Source organism: Cercospora beticola, chromosome 4 (genome assembly GCF_033473495.1).
Source record: "Cercospora beticola chromosome 4, complete sequence".
In the NCBI taxonomy this organism is placed as follows: domain Eukaryota; kingdom Fungi; phylum Ascomycota; class Dothideomycetes; order Mycosphaerellales; family Mycosphaerellaceae; genus Cercospora; species Cercospora beticola.
This window is the reverse complement of record NC_088938.1, coordinates 3,119,497-3,134,539: the sequence shown is the minus strand read 5'-3', so window position 1 is coordinate 3,134,539 and position 15,043 is coordinate 3,119,497. Positions and strand designations below refer to the sequence as shown.

The window sequence follows — 15,043 nt, the reverse complement described above, 5'->3', positions numbered from 1 at the left end:
TCGGGCAAACCAAATCGCAGACAGCCACCACGCACACAACCATTCTCACCTTCCCGATTCGTCTATACGGCGAGCTTGGCAAACGAAAAGACCAATACCACCTTCACCGCGCTTGGCCATCCGCCGCAGTAGTGAAATGAGCCGCCGCTACGTCAAAAGCTGGGCTCACGTGTCGACAAGCGCACAAGTGGAGTCCCGCCGGCATGGTCGAGCGAAAGCTTTTTGGACAGAATCCTTCTGACTCGTTACATAACGTCGATCTATATCGGAAGCGTGGCTTCTAGGCCAGAAGGTCAGCAAATTCGAATGGCCTTCTAGCGGCGTCGATCATGCACCGACACGGCTAAGTCGGCCAGCGGCGATGCTACAGTATTGCAAGACGGCTGACAAGTTTTCGAACGAATGCAGATCGCGATGCTGGCCGGACAGCGAACGCGTTCGACAAATACGTTGAGTGTGGTATCGACGCAAGGCCGTCGGATCGACCAAACACAGAATATGCAGACATGACGGTTTCGAGTACGCCACGCCGGGCTTGCAGCGCGTGAAGTACCACGTGGAAGCCTCCTCGAAAGCATAAATGTTAAACAGCCCATGGCCAAAAGTCGAATTACAGGTGCGTTTGTGCATTGAAAGTATTCTTTGCCGACGGTGTGTCAAGCTGTTGGACGCCATGAGGAATGGTGGAATTGACAGGAGTCGAGAATTTGCTCCTTTCTGCGATGCAGCAGCGCTCCCTCACAGCGTACTGAAGGTGTTTCCATGGGACTGATGCTGCATGCAGAGGTGAGCTCTCCCATTCCAGTTACGACACACTTTGAACGAGCGTGAACTCTGCACAGATCACGGTAGGCCCAGAAATTCCACTGTACGGGACAGTTGAGCCCAATGGCAGACGTTAGTCATACCGCGAAAAGGTCGTAGTAATAGCTCCCGAGGCAGTGTCCCATTACCATTTGCAACAAGCTCGCCGATGGAAACTCTCGGGCATGGGTGCCACATTCCACTGTCAGTAACCAAGCTCATGCGTGCGCAGAGATCGATTCGACCTGAGCGTAAGGGCGGGTCATCATGCAGCGATCTCACTTGCAAACAACGTGTCGCCCGTGTCTGGCACTGGGCGACATGCATAACCATGTGTGCCAGACGGCCCAGGTGCATCAGGAATGTGTCGCCATGTGGACACAGCCTTGCCGCGCCAACGCTTTCGTCCAACAGATGCCTTGGGCAGCGGGCAGCTAGAGCAGACGGAACAGGCAGTGAGAGTGTGAGACAAAGAAAAGGCTGACTGATCCCAGCGCTCAGCGTGGCCGACGGCGAGGGATGCCGGACCCCATGCGCATGGCCAGAGTACGTAGTTCTGAACAATGCCTGCGCGCATGGTGAAACGCGTGGGCAGACAGGACTGAGCACGGTGCTGCTGGGGCTGCCGTGAGCGTGAGACGGGCGCCTGGCCGCAGAGAATATGCCGTCACGAGCATCGCGATCAGGAGAGCGGCTGTCTCTCTCAACAACAGGTCTGCCGCCCGTCCCGCCGCAGTGGGCGGAGGTGGAGGAGTAGTGAGACAGGCAGAGGAGGCAGACTCAGCGGAAGAATGGAGCGAACTCGCCGGCGCGCGTGACCTGGCGGAGTGCGTGGTCGTCGCTGGCGCAGCAGCAGGTAGCAGCATCATCAGCATCGGCATCAGCATATCAGCATATCATCAGTAGTGAGCGTGAGTGCACGAGAGAGGCAGTGACTGCTTGGCCGCCGACCAGGCGCTCGCGAAGTCGCCGGGAATTTCGTCCCAGGCGTTGTTTGCGGCAGACTCGCAGACGGCGCCCCTGGTCCTTCGTGGTGCGGTGGTGGGCGCAGGCCGGTGGAACCGCATTGGTCACTGGCCACGAGTTATCCTGGCGCTGCCGGGCGGCCAGTGCGCAGCGATCAGCACGAGATGACCGCGCCAGGTTTGGTGCCAGCACTGGGGTCATAGCACCAAGCACGCTTTCGCTGCTCGACGGCCTACCCTAGTCGCCATCTCCCGGCCCACTCATCTGCGACTGCGTACAAGACTGCCATGCCGTCCGCCGCTCCAGCGGCATAGCCATATCCTGCGCACATACACCTCCGGCCATATCCCGCATTCCATACCACGCCCATTCCACACCCAGCCAAGCCCCACGACGTGCTCGCCACGAGTCACTCGCATGCGCCCTTCCTGACGTAGCACTGCCGTTGCGTCGCCTGCGACTGAGCCCGCAGCCCTCACAACAGACATTCACCGAGCTGCCCATTCGGCGCTTCCCTATTCCAGACGAACGCACGTCGACGTTCGTCCCACATCCTACGACCGATAGCACCCTTGCGACTGTCGACAAGGTGGATTCTCGACAGCAACAACCCGTCCCGTCGAGCGTCAAGAGCAAGGCTCACTCCCGCCTGGCTTCCTTCAGCCGCCAACGACTCCTCGGCATCGTACAGCCGATTGAGGTTCGGCCACAAGGCGAGACACTCCCAGAAGTGCCTGTCTCGCCTTCAGACGCGGGCTCGCAAGACAGGCGTTCCGACGCATCGACGCGGTCTAACGCATCGTCTGAGACAGCGCTCACCGATCATTCCTCGACGAATATAAAGGCTGCCAACGACAGGCCGAGCCGTGACTCCGTAGCGACGTGGAGAGAGCGAGGACAGTCTGAGGACAGCGAGTATCAAGACACCGAAGCATACGAGCGCATTCTGCGCCGAAGTCCACGCATGATGCATCAAACATCATCGAAGCTGCTCAAGATGACGGGCGACGATCAGCCGTACACGAGGGTATGTTGTTTTCTCACTATTCCATGTGGCTTCCTCACACGTCGATTCATTTGTTTACCCAATGCCTCCCCTGGGCCGTCATTCGCCACCGCACCTCATTTTAACACCACGCTCTTTCAGCACATCAAGCATTCAAGATGCAAGACTTACCATTCGTGCAGGATTTCAAAGATCTATTCGCGACATTAATCGTCAGTTTGCCATTGACACCACACCGTGTTCGATTTTCAAAATACCCACACACTTTCACTACCGAGGAAGCCATCACAAATTTGGGGTCACTAAAGTTTTCTCAATCGAATCGAATGCCAGACCCGAAAGCACCTGACAGGATAGTGACAACAACGACCACGACCACATTTTCCATGGCACGCGAAATGGCTCGTGCGACTTGTGCACGGTTCTTGGAGGCCAGGATGATCGAGTCGGTGGATGGCAGGACAGATTTCAGTTCTAGAAGTTCGGTGTGGCAGCTGACACCGAAAGGCATGCACCTTCTCTCGCGTTTCTGTCAAAGAAACGGCATTCACCAGCGACACGTTAACGAACTTCTGGATTCTCCACGCAACGTGATGAACCTTGTCATCCTCGAGCGCGATCCCGAGACGGACGAGATTGTGCACGATGCCGATACGATCAACGTCCTCTTCCGAAGATTCGCTGGTGATACAGGACCAAACATCAAGTCAGAGCACTCGTCATCGGATTCGGACTCGTTGAACGATTACGCGACGGGGCTCGTGGGCGTGAGGATGGAGCGAGCAAAGAGCTCGCGCAAAGACCAAACAGCCTACTACGCTTTCACGGGCAAGGCCGCATTTGACTGGCTAATGGACTGCACGACTACTGTCAACAAGCGTGAGGGCTTCACTCTTGCCAATCTCTTCATGACGACCGGGCTCGTGGAGCCGTTCGGAGAAGAACGCGGTGCACAGAATGGCGCGGGTCACCGCTTCGCAGCATCGAGACACGTCAAATATGCTGTCACCCTGAAGGGCATGCAAGTTGCTGGTTGGGTACCAACTCCGGCGACGTCCTCCCATGGAGAGACTGCGACCGGCGCTGCCCGCCCGAACGGCTCCAGCATGCCGGTCCGCGACTCGAACACCAATCGCATGACGGTCATCATCCGCGATCCTGCTCTGCGTTTACTATTCAGAGAGTATCTGCGCGAGACACACTGCGAGGAGAATTTGTCGTTTTACACTGAAGTCAAGTCCTTCCTGGATGACTACCAGCGGGCTAAGCGCGGCTCTTCGATACCACGGCCTGACGTTATCAGGGAAACCCTCGCATCGGCCTATTCGCTTTACAATGCCTTCCTTGCACCCGGTTCACCCTGCGAGCTCAACATTGATCACAACTTACGGAATGCACTCGCTGCTCGCATGACTCGCGCAGTCGGCGAGGACGAGCAGATGATTCGCAGCCTGGATGAAGTGGCAGATCTCTTCGATCAGGCTCAAAGCAGCGTGTTCAAGCTTATGGCTAGCGTAAGTTTGAATTTCGTTCTTCGTATAGGCAGAAGTGCGTGCTAACATGACCAGGATTCCGTACCTAAATTCTTTCGGGAGCCAAAATATGCCGCAGTCCTCAAAGAGCGAAACTTGGAGCACATGATCTCCAAATTTGCAGCTGCGAACGTGTCCGGATAGGTGCTGGGCCCTCAAGATCCGCAATTGCCACTATCTCGGTCATCTGATCACTATTGACCATCATGACGATGAACATTTCCCATGCGTGTCAGCTCTCGGGTGGACAGCCGCGTGCTGCAGCGTGCCCGACACGTGCCATGACGAGCTGCAGGAGTCGCCTCACATCCTGGCGCACGACAGGGTGAATTTGCCGGGCTGCGCATTGCGTGGCATACGCAAAGCTTACCTCCACATTTGGCAACCTCCTGAGAATCTACCTTTCACAACATCCGGAATCTTATACCAGATGGGAGCTTGGACTAATGAAGTCTAGGCATGCGCAACAGGTTTTGCATGAAAAATGCGGCTGCCTGCGGTTGCACCGATCTAGGCCTTTGATCACTACATGGATTGGATTACACTCGTACGTCTCTCTCATCTTTGGCTACAATCAGCAAGCGATCGGCGTTTTGGGAACTGTCTGAGATACCATTGCTACTCACGAGCAACGCATCCGGGAAATGCGCAGGCTGTTATTGTTTGACAAGCATTGCGGCGGGCGTCCTTCAATCTAGCGGGGAAGGAATGACATATGACAGGCAGCTGATCTCTTTATCTCTTTACGTGGAGCAACGACTTCTCTTGGCTTTGGATGAGCAGAGCACGAGATTGGGATAATAGAGCAGTTGGTTCTGCTATGACTGGGACGCTCTCGAGCTCTCTCTATTGAGCTTTTGTATAGTATAATTCTTCAACCAAACAATTGAATCGAAACTAGAAAGATCTGAGGAATAGTTGTGAACTTGTCTCTGAATTCCTTCTAATGATGAAGTGTTGCTCGCTGTGGTGTTGAATTAATGGCCTGAGTGCGGCGTGATTGGTTCCTCAGGCGACCCAACGCGGACATTGGTGTTTATCGCGTCGGCGCGTGCTTTGACGTCGCGTCACTCTACTTGACTAGTGTCTGCCGAACTACACATTGTCTGCCTAAACAGCACTTGGTCTTCTTCAGCATCTTGCATTGCGGTTGGCGTTGGATTTGTACAGCCATGGGTGGCCCTCCAGGAGTATCGACTCCTCTGCAGCAAGACCACCTCAATCACCCGCTAACACTTCGCAGTCACAAGCAGTTCCGCTGCCCACCAATCTACCATTCCGCATCGTCTCCAAGACAATTGGTTCTGGCGCATATGCCTCGTACGTCCATCCTTTCTTGTAACGCCAGACGCGACACACATGTTCTGACTATCACGCCAATAGCATCCGCAAAGCCATCCCACCACACTCCTCCGGGCCCGTCATCGCCGTCAAGTTCATCAACAAAGACCACGCCTTCCGCGCCGGACGACTCCGACCCCGCCAGCTTCAGATCGAGCTCTCCCTCCATGCCCACGTTTCTCCGCACCAAAACATCATTCGCTACATCCGCCATGGCGAAGATCCCGCTTGGGTCTGGCTGGCACTCGAGCTCGCCGAAGGCGGCGACCTATTCGACAAGATTGAAGCCGACGCAGGAGTAGGCGAAGACGTGGCGCATTTCTACTTTACTCAACTCATATCTGCGATTGCATGGTGTCACGGAAAAGGCGTCGCGCATCGAGACATCAAGCCCGAGAACATGCTTTTGAGCGGAGAAGGTGATCTCAAACTCGCGGATTTTGGACTCGCGACGCAGTTTCTGGAACTCAAGAGTGGGAAACGGAAGACTTGCGGGATGGTGTGTGGGAGTCCGCCGTATATTGCACCGGAGATCATCGATGTGGGAAAACAAAATCAGAAGAGAAAGAACCGGGAAGAGGATAAGGTGGGATACGACCCTGCTGTTGCAGATGTGTGGTCTTGTGCCATCGTGCTGTTTGTCTTATTGGTGGGCAATACGCCTTGGGACAGCCCTGTCATGGAGGACAGTTACGAATATCACGAATATGTTACGACAAAAGGAAGGACCACGGATGAACTATGGGGGAACGTCCCTCCGGAGGCATTGAGTTTGGTACGGGGCATGTTGAACATTGAGCCCGAGGGGAGGTTCTCGTTGGAGTCGGTGAGGAAGCATCCTTGGTTTACGAGGAGTAATCACCACTTGAACTCGAAGGGAAGAGCGAAGGATCCGATTGGTTTGGCCACCCAGATGATGGAGTCATTGAAGGTGGACTTCTCAGCCGACGTGCAGAGCAGTCAGCGGAGGAGGCCTGGTACTGGAGGGCAGACTGCGGCAAGTCAAGGAGATGCCATGGATGTCGACAGCAGACAGGACCCGAGATGGGCCCAATTCGCTTCGACACAGCCAGAGACGCCTTTGGGCGATGCCTCCGCCTATGACTGGGAAGCTCCGCCGCGAGTGGGCGCTGGAAATGGAATCTCGGCTTCACAACCACAGACGAACCACGACCGGACTGCAGCTGTGGCAGCGCATACTTCGATTGCGGCACGAAATGGGCAGGTGATGCCTACAGACCTTCACGACTTGTTCTCCGAGGACCCCTCGATGAGTCAATTCTCCGCAACTCCCTCCGTCCCTCTGACTCTCACGCAAGCTGCCCGGCAATTCAAGGATATTGTGCCGTCGCACTCTCTCGCACGCTTTATTTCTGTGCTCTCATTCGGTCAGCTCCTGCCCATGATACTGGATGCCCTTCATCGGCTGAACATCCCTGTTGCACCTCCTGCTGCCTCTGCAATGGAGGGCAAGGAGGACATGGTCAGCATATGGGTCAAGACACTGGATGCGAATAAGATGCCGATTCAAGGACAAGTCGTTGTAGAGAGGATCCGTGTTGGTGGAACGGCAACTGGAGCTGGCGCTGTGGAAGTCCTGGAGACGAGATTCCTTAAGCTGAAGGGTGATCCCCTAGGCTGGAGAAGACTGTTCAAACAGGTGGCTGTACTTTGTAAAGATGGCATTGTCGGTGCTGGGCAGCAGTAGTGGAAGGGGAATGTCGAAGGATTGCATGATTATCACGATGAAGGGTTGCAAGAGGATAGAACTGAACTCTTGGATGGACAGTACTGCATGTAGGATATGATACCCGGGGTATGAGAACGACCTTGAACTGTAGGCGCCTCGCGCTGCCTTCGTCGACTCCTTCGTGCCTGTCAGGACGCACGACAACGAAGCATTGCGGCCGCGCCAAGTTCTGACTCAGGTTGCCGCGGACTTGTTGACTCGGATGGAATGACAGTGTACCAATATATACGACGTTCTTCCTGAGACCCCGAGTTATCCCATCGGACACGTCGTCACCTGCCGGGGCACGAAGTCCATCGCGGCCGCAAGCAAGTTCTGACTCTTGTTGTCGCAGACTTGGTGGCACGGGCTGCTTGACGTGGACACATTGCCTGCGTACCAGTACACACGACCTTCTTCCTATGGCGCGCCGAAGTGAACGTATCCGAATATCACTCTTGCCTCCGAATCATCCAGGTACGCTCCGGGCCCGCGGTTTGCACGAGCCGATCGGAACTCTTTGGTATTGAAGTACCATTACAAACGACTATCCGATCATCCGTAAGGGGCAGTCAAAGTTCCTGAACAACTCTCTGCATAGAGTTTGTGTACTCGTGTCCCTTCCTTGTTTGTAATTTGGGCTCCTGCTTTGGGCCAATGCTCTGCCGAACAGGCAGCTTCTTTCTAACTTCTAACTTCACCGCCATCGTCACGTGGAAGCATGCTTTAGATGACGAAGTCAGAAAAGGACGAATCTTAACTTACGAGCTCAGGAGTCCGGGATTGCGATTGCATGTGGCTCAACGTGTTGCGTTGGTTGAGTGATTCGGAGAAGTCTCGTGGGAGAAACCCCATGGCTGTTTGGAATGCTCCCTCGGCATTGGAACGATGACTACGAGCATAGTATCTACTGTGCTCAGTGACATCAGATTTTCTAGTATGAGAATTGCAAAAGACAACAGTAAGTCCTTTGCGGTCCGACTTCTTGTGCTCTACTCAGCTCGCCGCTCACCGAAATCAGAACGACTAAGACTCGGCGCTGACGACTTCACTACTCGTCCATCGGTACACATCATCACTTTCCAACTAAGATCTCACCGCCCCTATGCTATCATCGCGCGCGGAAGGGATCGCAGGAACCTCAGACCACATTTTCTGCTCGGTCCCGTTGCATGTTCAGGATCCGAACTCTCGAAGAATTGACTTTCCGACTCCTCCACATCTGACAACAGGCGACCCTTTCCTTGTATCCTTGCAAGAAACGTGCTCTTGAGTACATCGGATGACAGGCCTGCATGCTGGCCTGGTTGACGTAGCGATACGCGCGCACGGATTATCGCAAGGAGTGAAGATCGTGGCTTTGTCGACTTTGCCAAGCAGAGGTTTGAGATCTGCTTGCCAGCTATATCTGACTTCTGCTGATACCACAAGGCATTGCGGGTTGGTCTACCAGTCAGACTGACATGGTTTGTTTCACAGTCTTCCGAGAGATTGCTCTCGACAAAATGGAAGTCTTTAATGCTGACATGAGAAAAGTACATGTCAAGGTCTTCACTGCACATTCAATCCTCATTCGCAGAATCGTACCTGGTCATGTATACATGTACTGGCCCAAGATTCAATAGCGGCCTACAAGCATCGTTGCCCGCTCCGCTCCGCTCGTTGCTCACGCAGAAACGTTTCGGACCGCGCCAGAGCAGCCGCAGTTCAATGGAACTGCTGTGACCCGACCGTTGCGCCTTTCCTGTCCGCCGGCCGCGCAGGATATCAGACCACACGTTCTACTTTCGCCCTTTCTTTGGATTTAGCAGATGTCCACCCCCGACAACGATCTCGAATGATTGCGGAGACAAAGCGGATGGTTATTGGAGTGCACAGCAAAGCTCACCAGAAGCAAGTGAACCATAACGACACGGACTAGGAATGTCGAGAGCACAATGTCAATTCCATCATCGTGACGCTTGTTCACTCATCATCATGAAGTTTGACTTCCTCTAGGAGGTACAATTTTTTTTTGGCCGCGAGCAAGGAGTAGTTGAGTTTCATGAGACGTTGTGAAGAAATCTCTTGGCGTAAGTCTCTAATTTGAGCAATGCTAGTCCTGCAATCTGGGTTTCATGATAGGCTTCGTGCTTGGTGGTGGCGAAGTCTCGAGGCTGGAATCGATAATCACTGGAAATCAATATCCGCGCTTTCGCGGCGTACAAGTGTAGAGAAGAGTACAGGTCCGCGAGCGAGTTAGAAGTCCCATGGCAGGACATGACACGAATTGAAAAGATCTCAATTCTTGTGCGTAAACGCGTCTGGTCCGCAGGTTTTACGCCTGTTGAATGATGGCTCTTCACGTTTCGCCGGGCACGCTATCATGCTGTCGCTCGCCCTGAATCTGAGTTCATCTCGTGTCACACTGGAAATACTTTTCCACTTGACTTCGACCTCAACCGAAAAATTCTCCGATCTTACAAGCCAGACTCATGCACGAAACTGCGAGAGCCAGGTCTTTTCCATCATCTCCCCTATTCCTAACCTCTTATCTCCGCTGCTGTCAGCAAAAACCACAGGTATCTCGCATGTGACATTCTCTGCTGGACCCGAATGTCCGCCATGACATGACTCAGGCCCCCTCCTGCAGAGCATGTTGTTCGCCACGTGCGGATGAAGATGGTTGACTGGGATCAAGGACTTTGGAAACTGAGTTCGCGAGTCAGGCTTAGGTTTTCTGGTAGGGATTGCAGGAGGCAGAAGATGTGGTGTGAAGTTTGTCTACAGTAGGCTGTGCGGTAGGGAGGTACCGATGTACTTTGATAAGTATGTTTGAAGGGACGTGAGCTGCTGAGCTAATAAGCGGGACTAGGGAGGTTTGGCTTGTTGGATTTCAAGTTGGGAGACGTAAGCGGAGTGTTTGTCTGATGGAGATGGCATAGGTAGTGCGGCTGTGCATCAAAACTCTGCCTGATGCTGTTGGCGTCTATGCAGAAGGGCTCGGCGATTGAGGGTTGCTGTGGACTTGCTCTGAAGGTCTCAAGTGTTGATATGGGTGCTCCAAAGCAAAGGATAATCACTGGTCTCGTCCGAAGACAGTGGCTGATATAGAAGGTTTGTCGATGTGTTTTCGAGTTCTAGTGTCGGCTCGTAGAGAGATACAATAATGCCGTGCGAGAAGAATCGCGATAGCGTGGATATTGAAGTGGCTGTATAAGACAGCGCCATAATTGCAATCATTGTGTCGACTCAAAACTAATCCTCAAACCCTCTCTTTCCCCTTCCCTCTTTACCCAACTCTCTGACAGCCTCCTCCATCAATCCCATCATCTCTGCCAACCTCTCTTGGGACTGAACATTCGTTTTCGCCCTGATCTCAACCTTTACTCTTCCGTTGCCCAGCTCACATCCCTCCACAATCACGGCATTACTCCTCAATACTTCATTCTCCCTCTTACCCAACCACTTCACTCCATCTCTTCCTCCGATAAATCTCTCCTGAGCAGAGTGAAACTCGCTCACCATACCGAAATCCACTCCAATCTCCTGTCCTTCATCTCCTAGAAGTGTCAAACATCGATCGTTGCCGACATCCTCAAATGCGACATTCTCATATTCCATTCCTGCGACGAATTGCTCTGCGATTTGTTTGAGAATCGAAGTCTTTGGTTCGAGACGCACGCGGACGGGGACCAGGTTCGTGCATGGAACGACTGTGAGAGAACTCTGTTGATGAGAGGAGGTCGACGAGTTGCGCATTACGATATGACGGCCAAAGAGTACTTCCTTGGCGTTTGATGTGAGTCGTCCGAGAAGGACTGCACAAGCTGCCGTGAAGACTGTGGAAGGCGTGGAGGAGGCTATGCTGGGAAGCTGCATGATGCTGGTTGCGGACAGTGTCTTGATATCTTTAGATGCCACTGACGAGGATGGTGCTTTGGGAACGAAAGTCATGGAGGCACCGAGTAGTAGATTCCGCCAGTACGATCGACTCTTGTTCGATTCGTTTTTCACGTGCTGTATGAAATCGTGAAAGGTTGGACCAGCTCTCAGTTCTTTGCCGCTAAGCACATCGGCCAACGCAAGTCCGAGGGTGGCAATGCTCTGTCCGTCTGTGTAGGCTTGGTTGCTGCGTAAGATTATGCGCATATATTCTCCACTCTTGTGCAAGACATACATGCGCAGCAGACTGCGCCCCAGTGTTAATGGAATATTGGCATCCTTCCGTATGAAGGCATCGGAAGCTTCATCGAGGCCATTGTCCATCTGGTGTACCTCGATCGGCACGTCCACAGCGGGCAGGACGGTTTGGAAGACAGAGTTCTCGACCTGTACAAAGACTGTGCGAAGCACATCGAAGTGCTCCACGAGCTTTCGACAACCCTCAATGACTTTGGACGGCTCCAGTCTCGATGGTAGATCGAGAGCATAGTATTCTGCCCCAGCAGGAGCATGATGGCCACCGATCGAACCCTGTAGCAGTCTCTTCTGCATCGACGTCAGAGGCAGTAAAACCATTGGAGCTGGCGGTGTCTCCTCCTTCCCATTGACCAAGATGCTTGATCGACGTCTATCCATAGAGTTCTTCGTCACAGCACTGTTGTTTCGGACGCCATTCGAACCCCCAAATCCAGATTTGTCGGAAGCAAAGCTCGACTGGAATGTACCTCTTCGCATATCAGACCATGAAGGTTGATCCATGCCTTCAGGTGCAACCACAGAAGCGCGATGGAAATGTTTGACACATTCAGCCAAGTCTGCCAGACGAGTGCGAGCAAGCACATCCGCAACGGATACGGCAAGTCCCCAGTTCTGGGCTGCAGCGACAAGCTTGGAGGCAGAAGTCTCATCTCCGCCAAGAGTGATCCAGTCAGAATTAGCGGTGATGCTCGATCGGTCTTTGATGCCGAGGACTTGTGCCCAAAGCTGTTGCAGTTGGACTTCGAGCACCGTCATTGCTTGGGCTGGGCGGATGGCATGGACTGCTGTCCGGTTCTCAGGATCTTGTGATTTGCGCTCTGCAGTCTCTCGTAACTTCTTCCGGTCTACTCTGCCATTTTTGTCCATTGGAACGCTCCGCAGAGCCAGGAAGACAATGGGAACCATATTTGAAGGTAGCTGCTGCTTCAAAACTGTCGCGAGCTCTTCTGCTAGCTGTGCCACAGATTGTCTGAGCTGGGATGAATCGAGAACTGAATCGCCAGCAGGGACAATGAAAGCAGCGAGCACCGGCTCGGGTTGTCCTTGAGCTGCGATGACTTCAGCGACCACGTCCATAACCTGTTCGCCTAGAAGCTCTTTCATGTGACCCTCGATCTCGGTCAAATCGATACGTTTTCCGCGAACCTTCTTGACGTGTGCCTCTCGGTGACCGACGAAGACGATCGAGCCATCGGACATATATCGCACCAGATCGCCAGTCTTGAAGATTCTCCCTGATGGAGCAGACCCACCATCTTTGATGGAGAACGCAACATTGTCCATGAAAGACTCACGGGACTTTCCAGCATCCTTCAAGTAGCCTGCGCCGACAAGTGGACCCTCAAGCCAGAGCTCTCCGACTTCACCAACGCCACAAAGCGTTCCAGAATTCGAAGTAGACACAATCCAAGTTTTGCTTCCCATTCCTCTGCCTAGAGAGCCTTCTCGATCTAACATTTGATCCTCAGTGGCGCACATAGCCATGATACTACACTCAGGCGCGCCATAAACACTAATCAGCTTCACATGTGGCGGAAGTTCCAGCTTCGGCGTGAATTCTCCACTGACGACCACAGTCTCGAGGTCTACAGCTGTTGTGAAGTCGATATGCTGTGCTGATGCGGCCGTGGTGATGAGGATCGAAGCTTGATATTCGGCAAGCGAATCTGCCAAAGACTGTTTTCGTTGCGGGTCGGAGGGAACGCAGAGGCAAGAGCCGTTTGTGAAGGCCAGGAGGTTGTTCAGGTAGGCGAGAGATGAGTTGTAGGAGTGAAGGTCGTACAGCCGAGACTTGGAGGTGATGGAGCAGATCTTGCTCTGGTTGATGATGCCCACAGCGAAATTGGCGTGTGTCAGGACGGCGAGCGAATTGCCAGTTGTCGGAAGAACGCATAGCATATCCTCGGGTTCAATCGCAGGCAGAGGTTCCACGGGCTCGATGTGCAGTGTGGCGAAGAAGTTGTCTCCCAAGACAACTACAGACCGACCGTCTGCAATCTGGCTTGTCAAATCTCTTGTGCTGTCCGAGCACACCAACGCTGAGATCTGGGATCGGCCAGACATGATCTTGCATAGATATCCAGCAGGATGGTTCGCATTGAGGCAGAGAGTCGCCGCGCCGCTCTTGATGACACCCAGAATCGCCACACTCATCCACTTCGACTTCTCCAAACATACTGGCACAATGGCACCTTTACCAACCCCCATCTCCGCGAGATGGAAAGCAAGTCTCGTCGAAAAGTCATCCAGTTGCGCATAGGTGAACTTGCCATCCCACGCATCGACAGCCAACGCCTCCCGATCAGTAGCCTTCTTCAACAACTCCACGACAGTCTTGCTCGTGCCCTCCGAACTCAACGAGCTCGAATTCCACTCCTCAATGTCCCTCAAATCATCCTCACAAGCAATACCAATCTCTCCAACCTTCGACTGCGGCTGCATCAAAATCTGACTGAGCACATGTCTCAGCTGTGCACTCATACGCTCAATTTGCCGACTACTCAGCACAGCCGGATCAAACACGAATCGGATCCAGAGCCCCGTGATCGAGACTGTACATTCCAGGGTCAAAGCGTAAAGGTCGATGAGGGACTGCCTTCTTCTTTCTCTCATTTGCGGAGCAATCTCCACAGAAGGCGTAGAAGAAGATGTCAAAACTAGCATCGTTTGATAGTCGCATTCGCAATCTAATGCAGCTTGTCTAGAGCTCAAGTCTTTGCTATCAGTGGTAGAAACCGCTGCCGCTAGACTCTCGCTTTGTGATTGCAGAGCTTGCAATGCTTGCTCGACGGTCTCATTGTAGTCCAATCGTACTCTGTTCGGATACGCCGTTCCATTGATACCAGTTGCTGCTCCGAAGAGGACATCTTGATTATTCGTGTACTTGGCTTGGAGAAGTGCCCAAGCGAGACGGACGAAAATTGTAGGTTTGAAAGCGCTGGAGTCCCAGCCGAGACCTTCGATGGTGGATTCGAAGCTCTTGCTTGGGCGAGGGGTGTATGTTGCTGATGGGAGACGTGGGAATTGCTCGGCGTCGAGGTCAGCGAATTGCTCGTGGCAGAAGATGGCTGCTGTGTCTTCGCGTCCAATGGCTGAGGCGCTAGTGTTTGCGGTGTTGGTGCTGTGATGGTTCATTGTAAGTTCTGTACTGTCCATCATGAGTGGCATGCTCGAGCCACCAGCAGTGGTCGTCGCTTCTGATATACCGATCGCTCCTTCCCTAGCCAACGTCACCATATTGCCGACAATCCCAGCTCGTGACGGCCACGAGAGACAAGCGCGATCCTGCCATGGCTCGCTCATCATCTGTTTCAGACATTGTACCTGCGTGGATGTAAGGTACGCAGAGCCTAGTCTCAGCCATGCGTTGCTCAAAGTGTGGTACGTCCAACAACAAAGCGCCGATCTTCGCTCAGCGAGAAGGAGCAAGTCTCATCTCAACCATTGTCCGAGCCACAACCCAACTTGAGCATGTTTCAAGCC

General features: G+C 53.4%; 3 protein-coding genes across 3 annotated transcripts; 2 read left to right on the top strand and 1 right to left on the bottom strand.

Annotated features, from left to right (window-relative positions):
- Nucleotides 1–2,011: 2,011 nt before the first annotated feature.
- Nucleotides 2,012–4,452, top strand: RHO25_006876 (uncharacterized protein; the record flags this gene model as incomplete). The annotated part of the gene is made up of 3 exons (XM_023597671.2): nucleotides 2,012–2,797; nucleotides 2,959–4,290; nucleotides 4,345–4,452. Coding segments are annotated over 3 exons (2,226 nt in total), but the record flags the coding sequence as incomplete, so codon positions are not given.
- Nucleotides 4,453–5,480: 1,028 nt separating this feature from the next.
- On the top strand, nucleotides 5,481–7,357 carry RHO25_006875 (uncharacterized protein; the record flags this gene model as incomplete). Its single annotated transcript, XM_023597670.2, has 3 exons — nucleotides 5,481–5,498; nucleotides 5,552–5,628; nucleotides 5,692–7,357. 3 exons carry the CDS (start codon nucleotides 5,481–5,483, stop codon nucleotides 7,355–7,357), a joined length of 1,761 nt encoding a protein of 586 aa, XP_023451663.1.
- A 3,258-nt stretch (nucleotides 7,358–10,615) lies between these two features.
- RHO25_006874 (uncharacterized protein) lies at nucleotides 10,616–14,797 on the bottom strand (the record flags this gene model as incomplete). The annotated part of the gene is made up of 1 exon (XM_023597669.1): nucleotides 10,616–14,797. One exon carries the CDS (start codon nucleotides 14,795–14,797, stop codon nucleotides 10,616–10,618), a length of 4,182 nt encoding a protein of 1,393 aa, XP_023451656.1.
- Nucleotides 14,798–15,043: the final 246 nt, after the last annotated feature.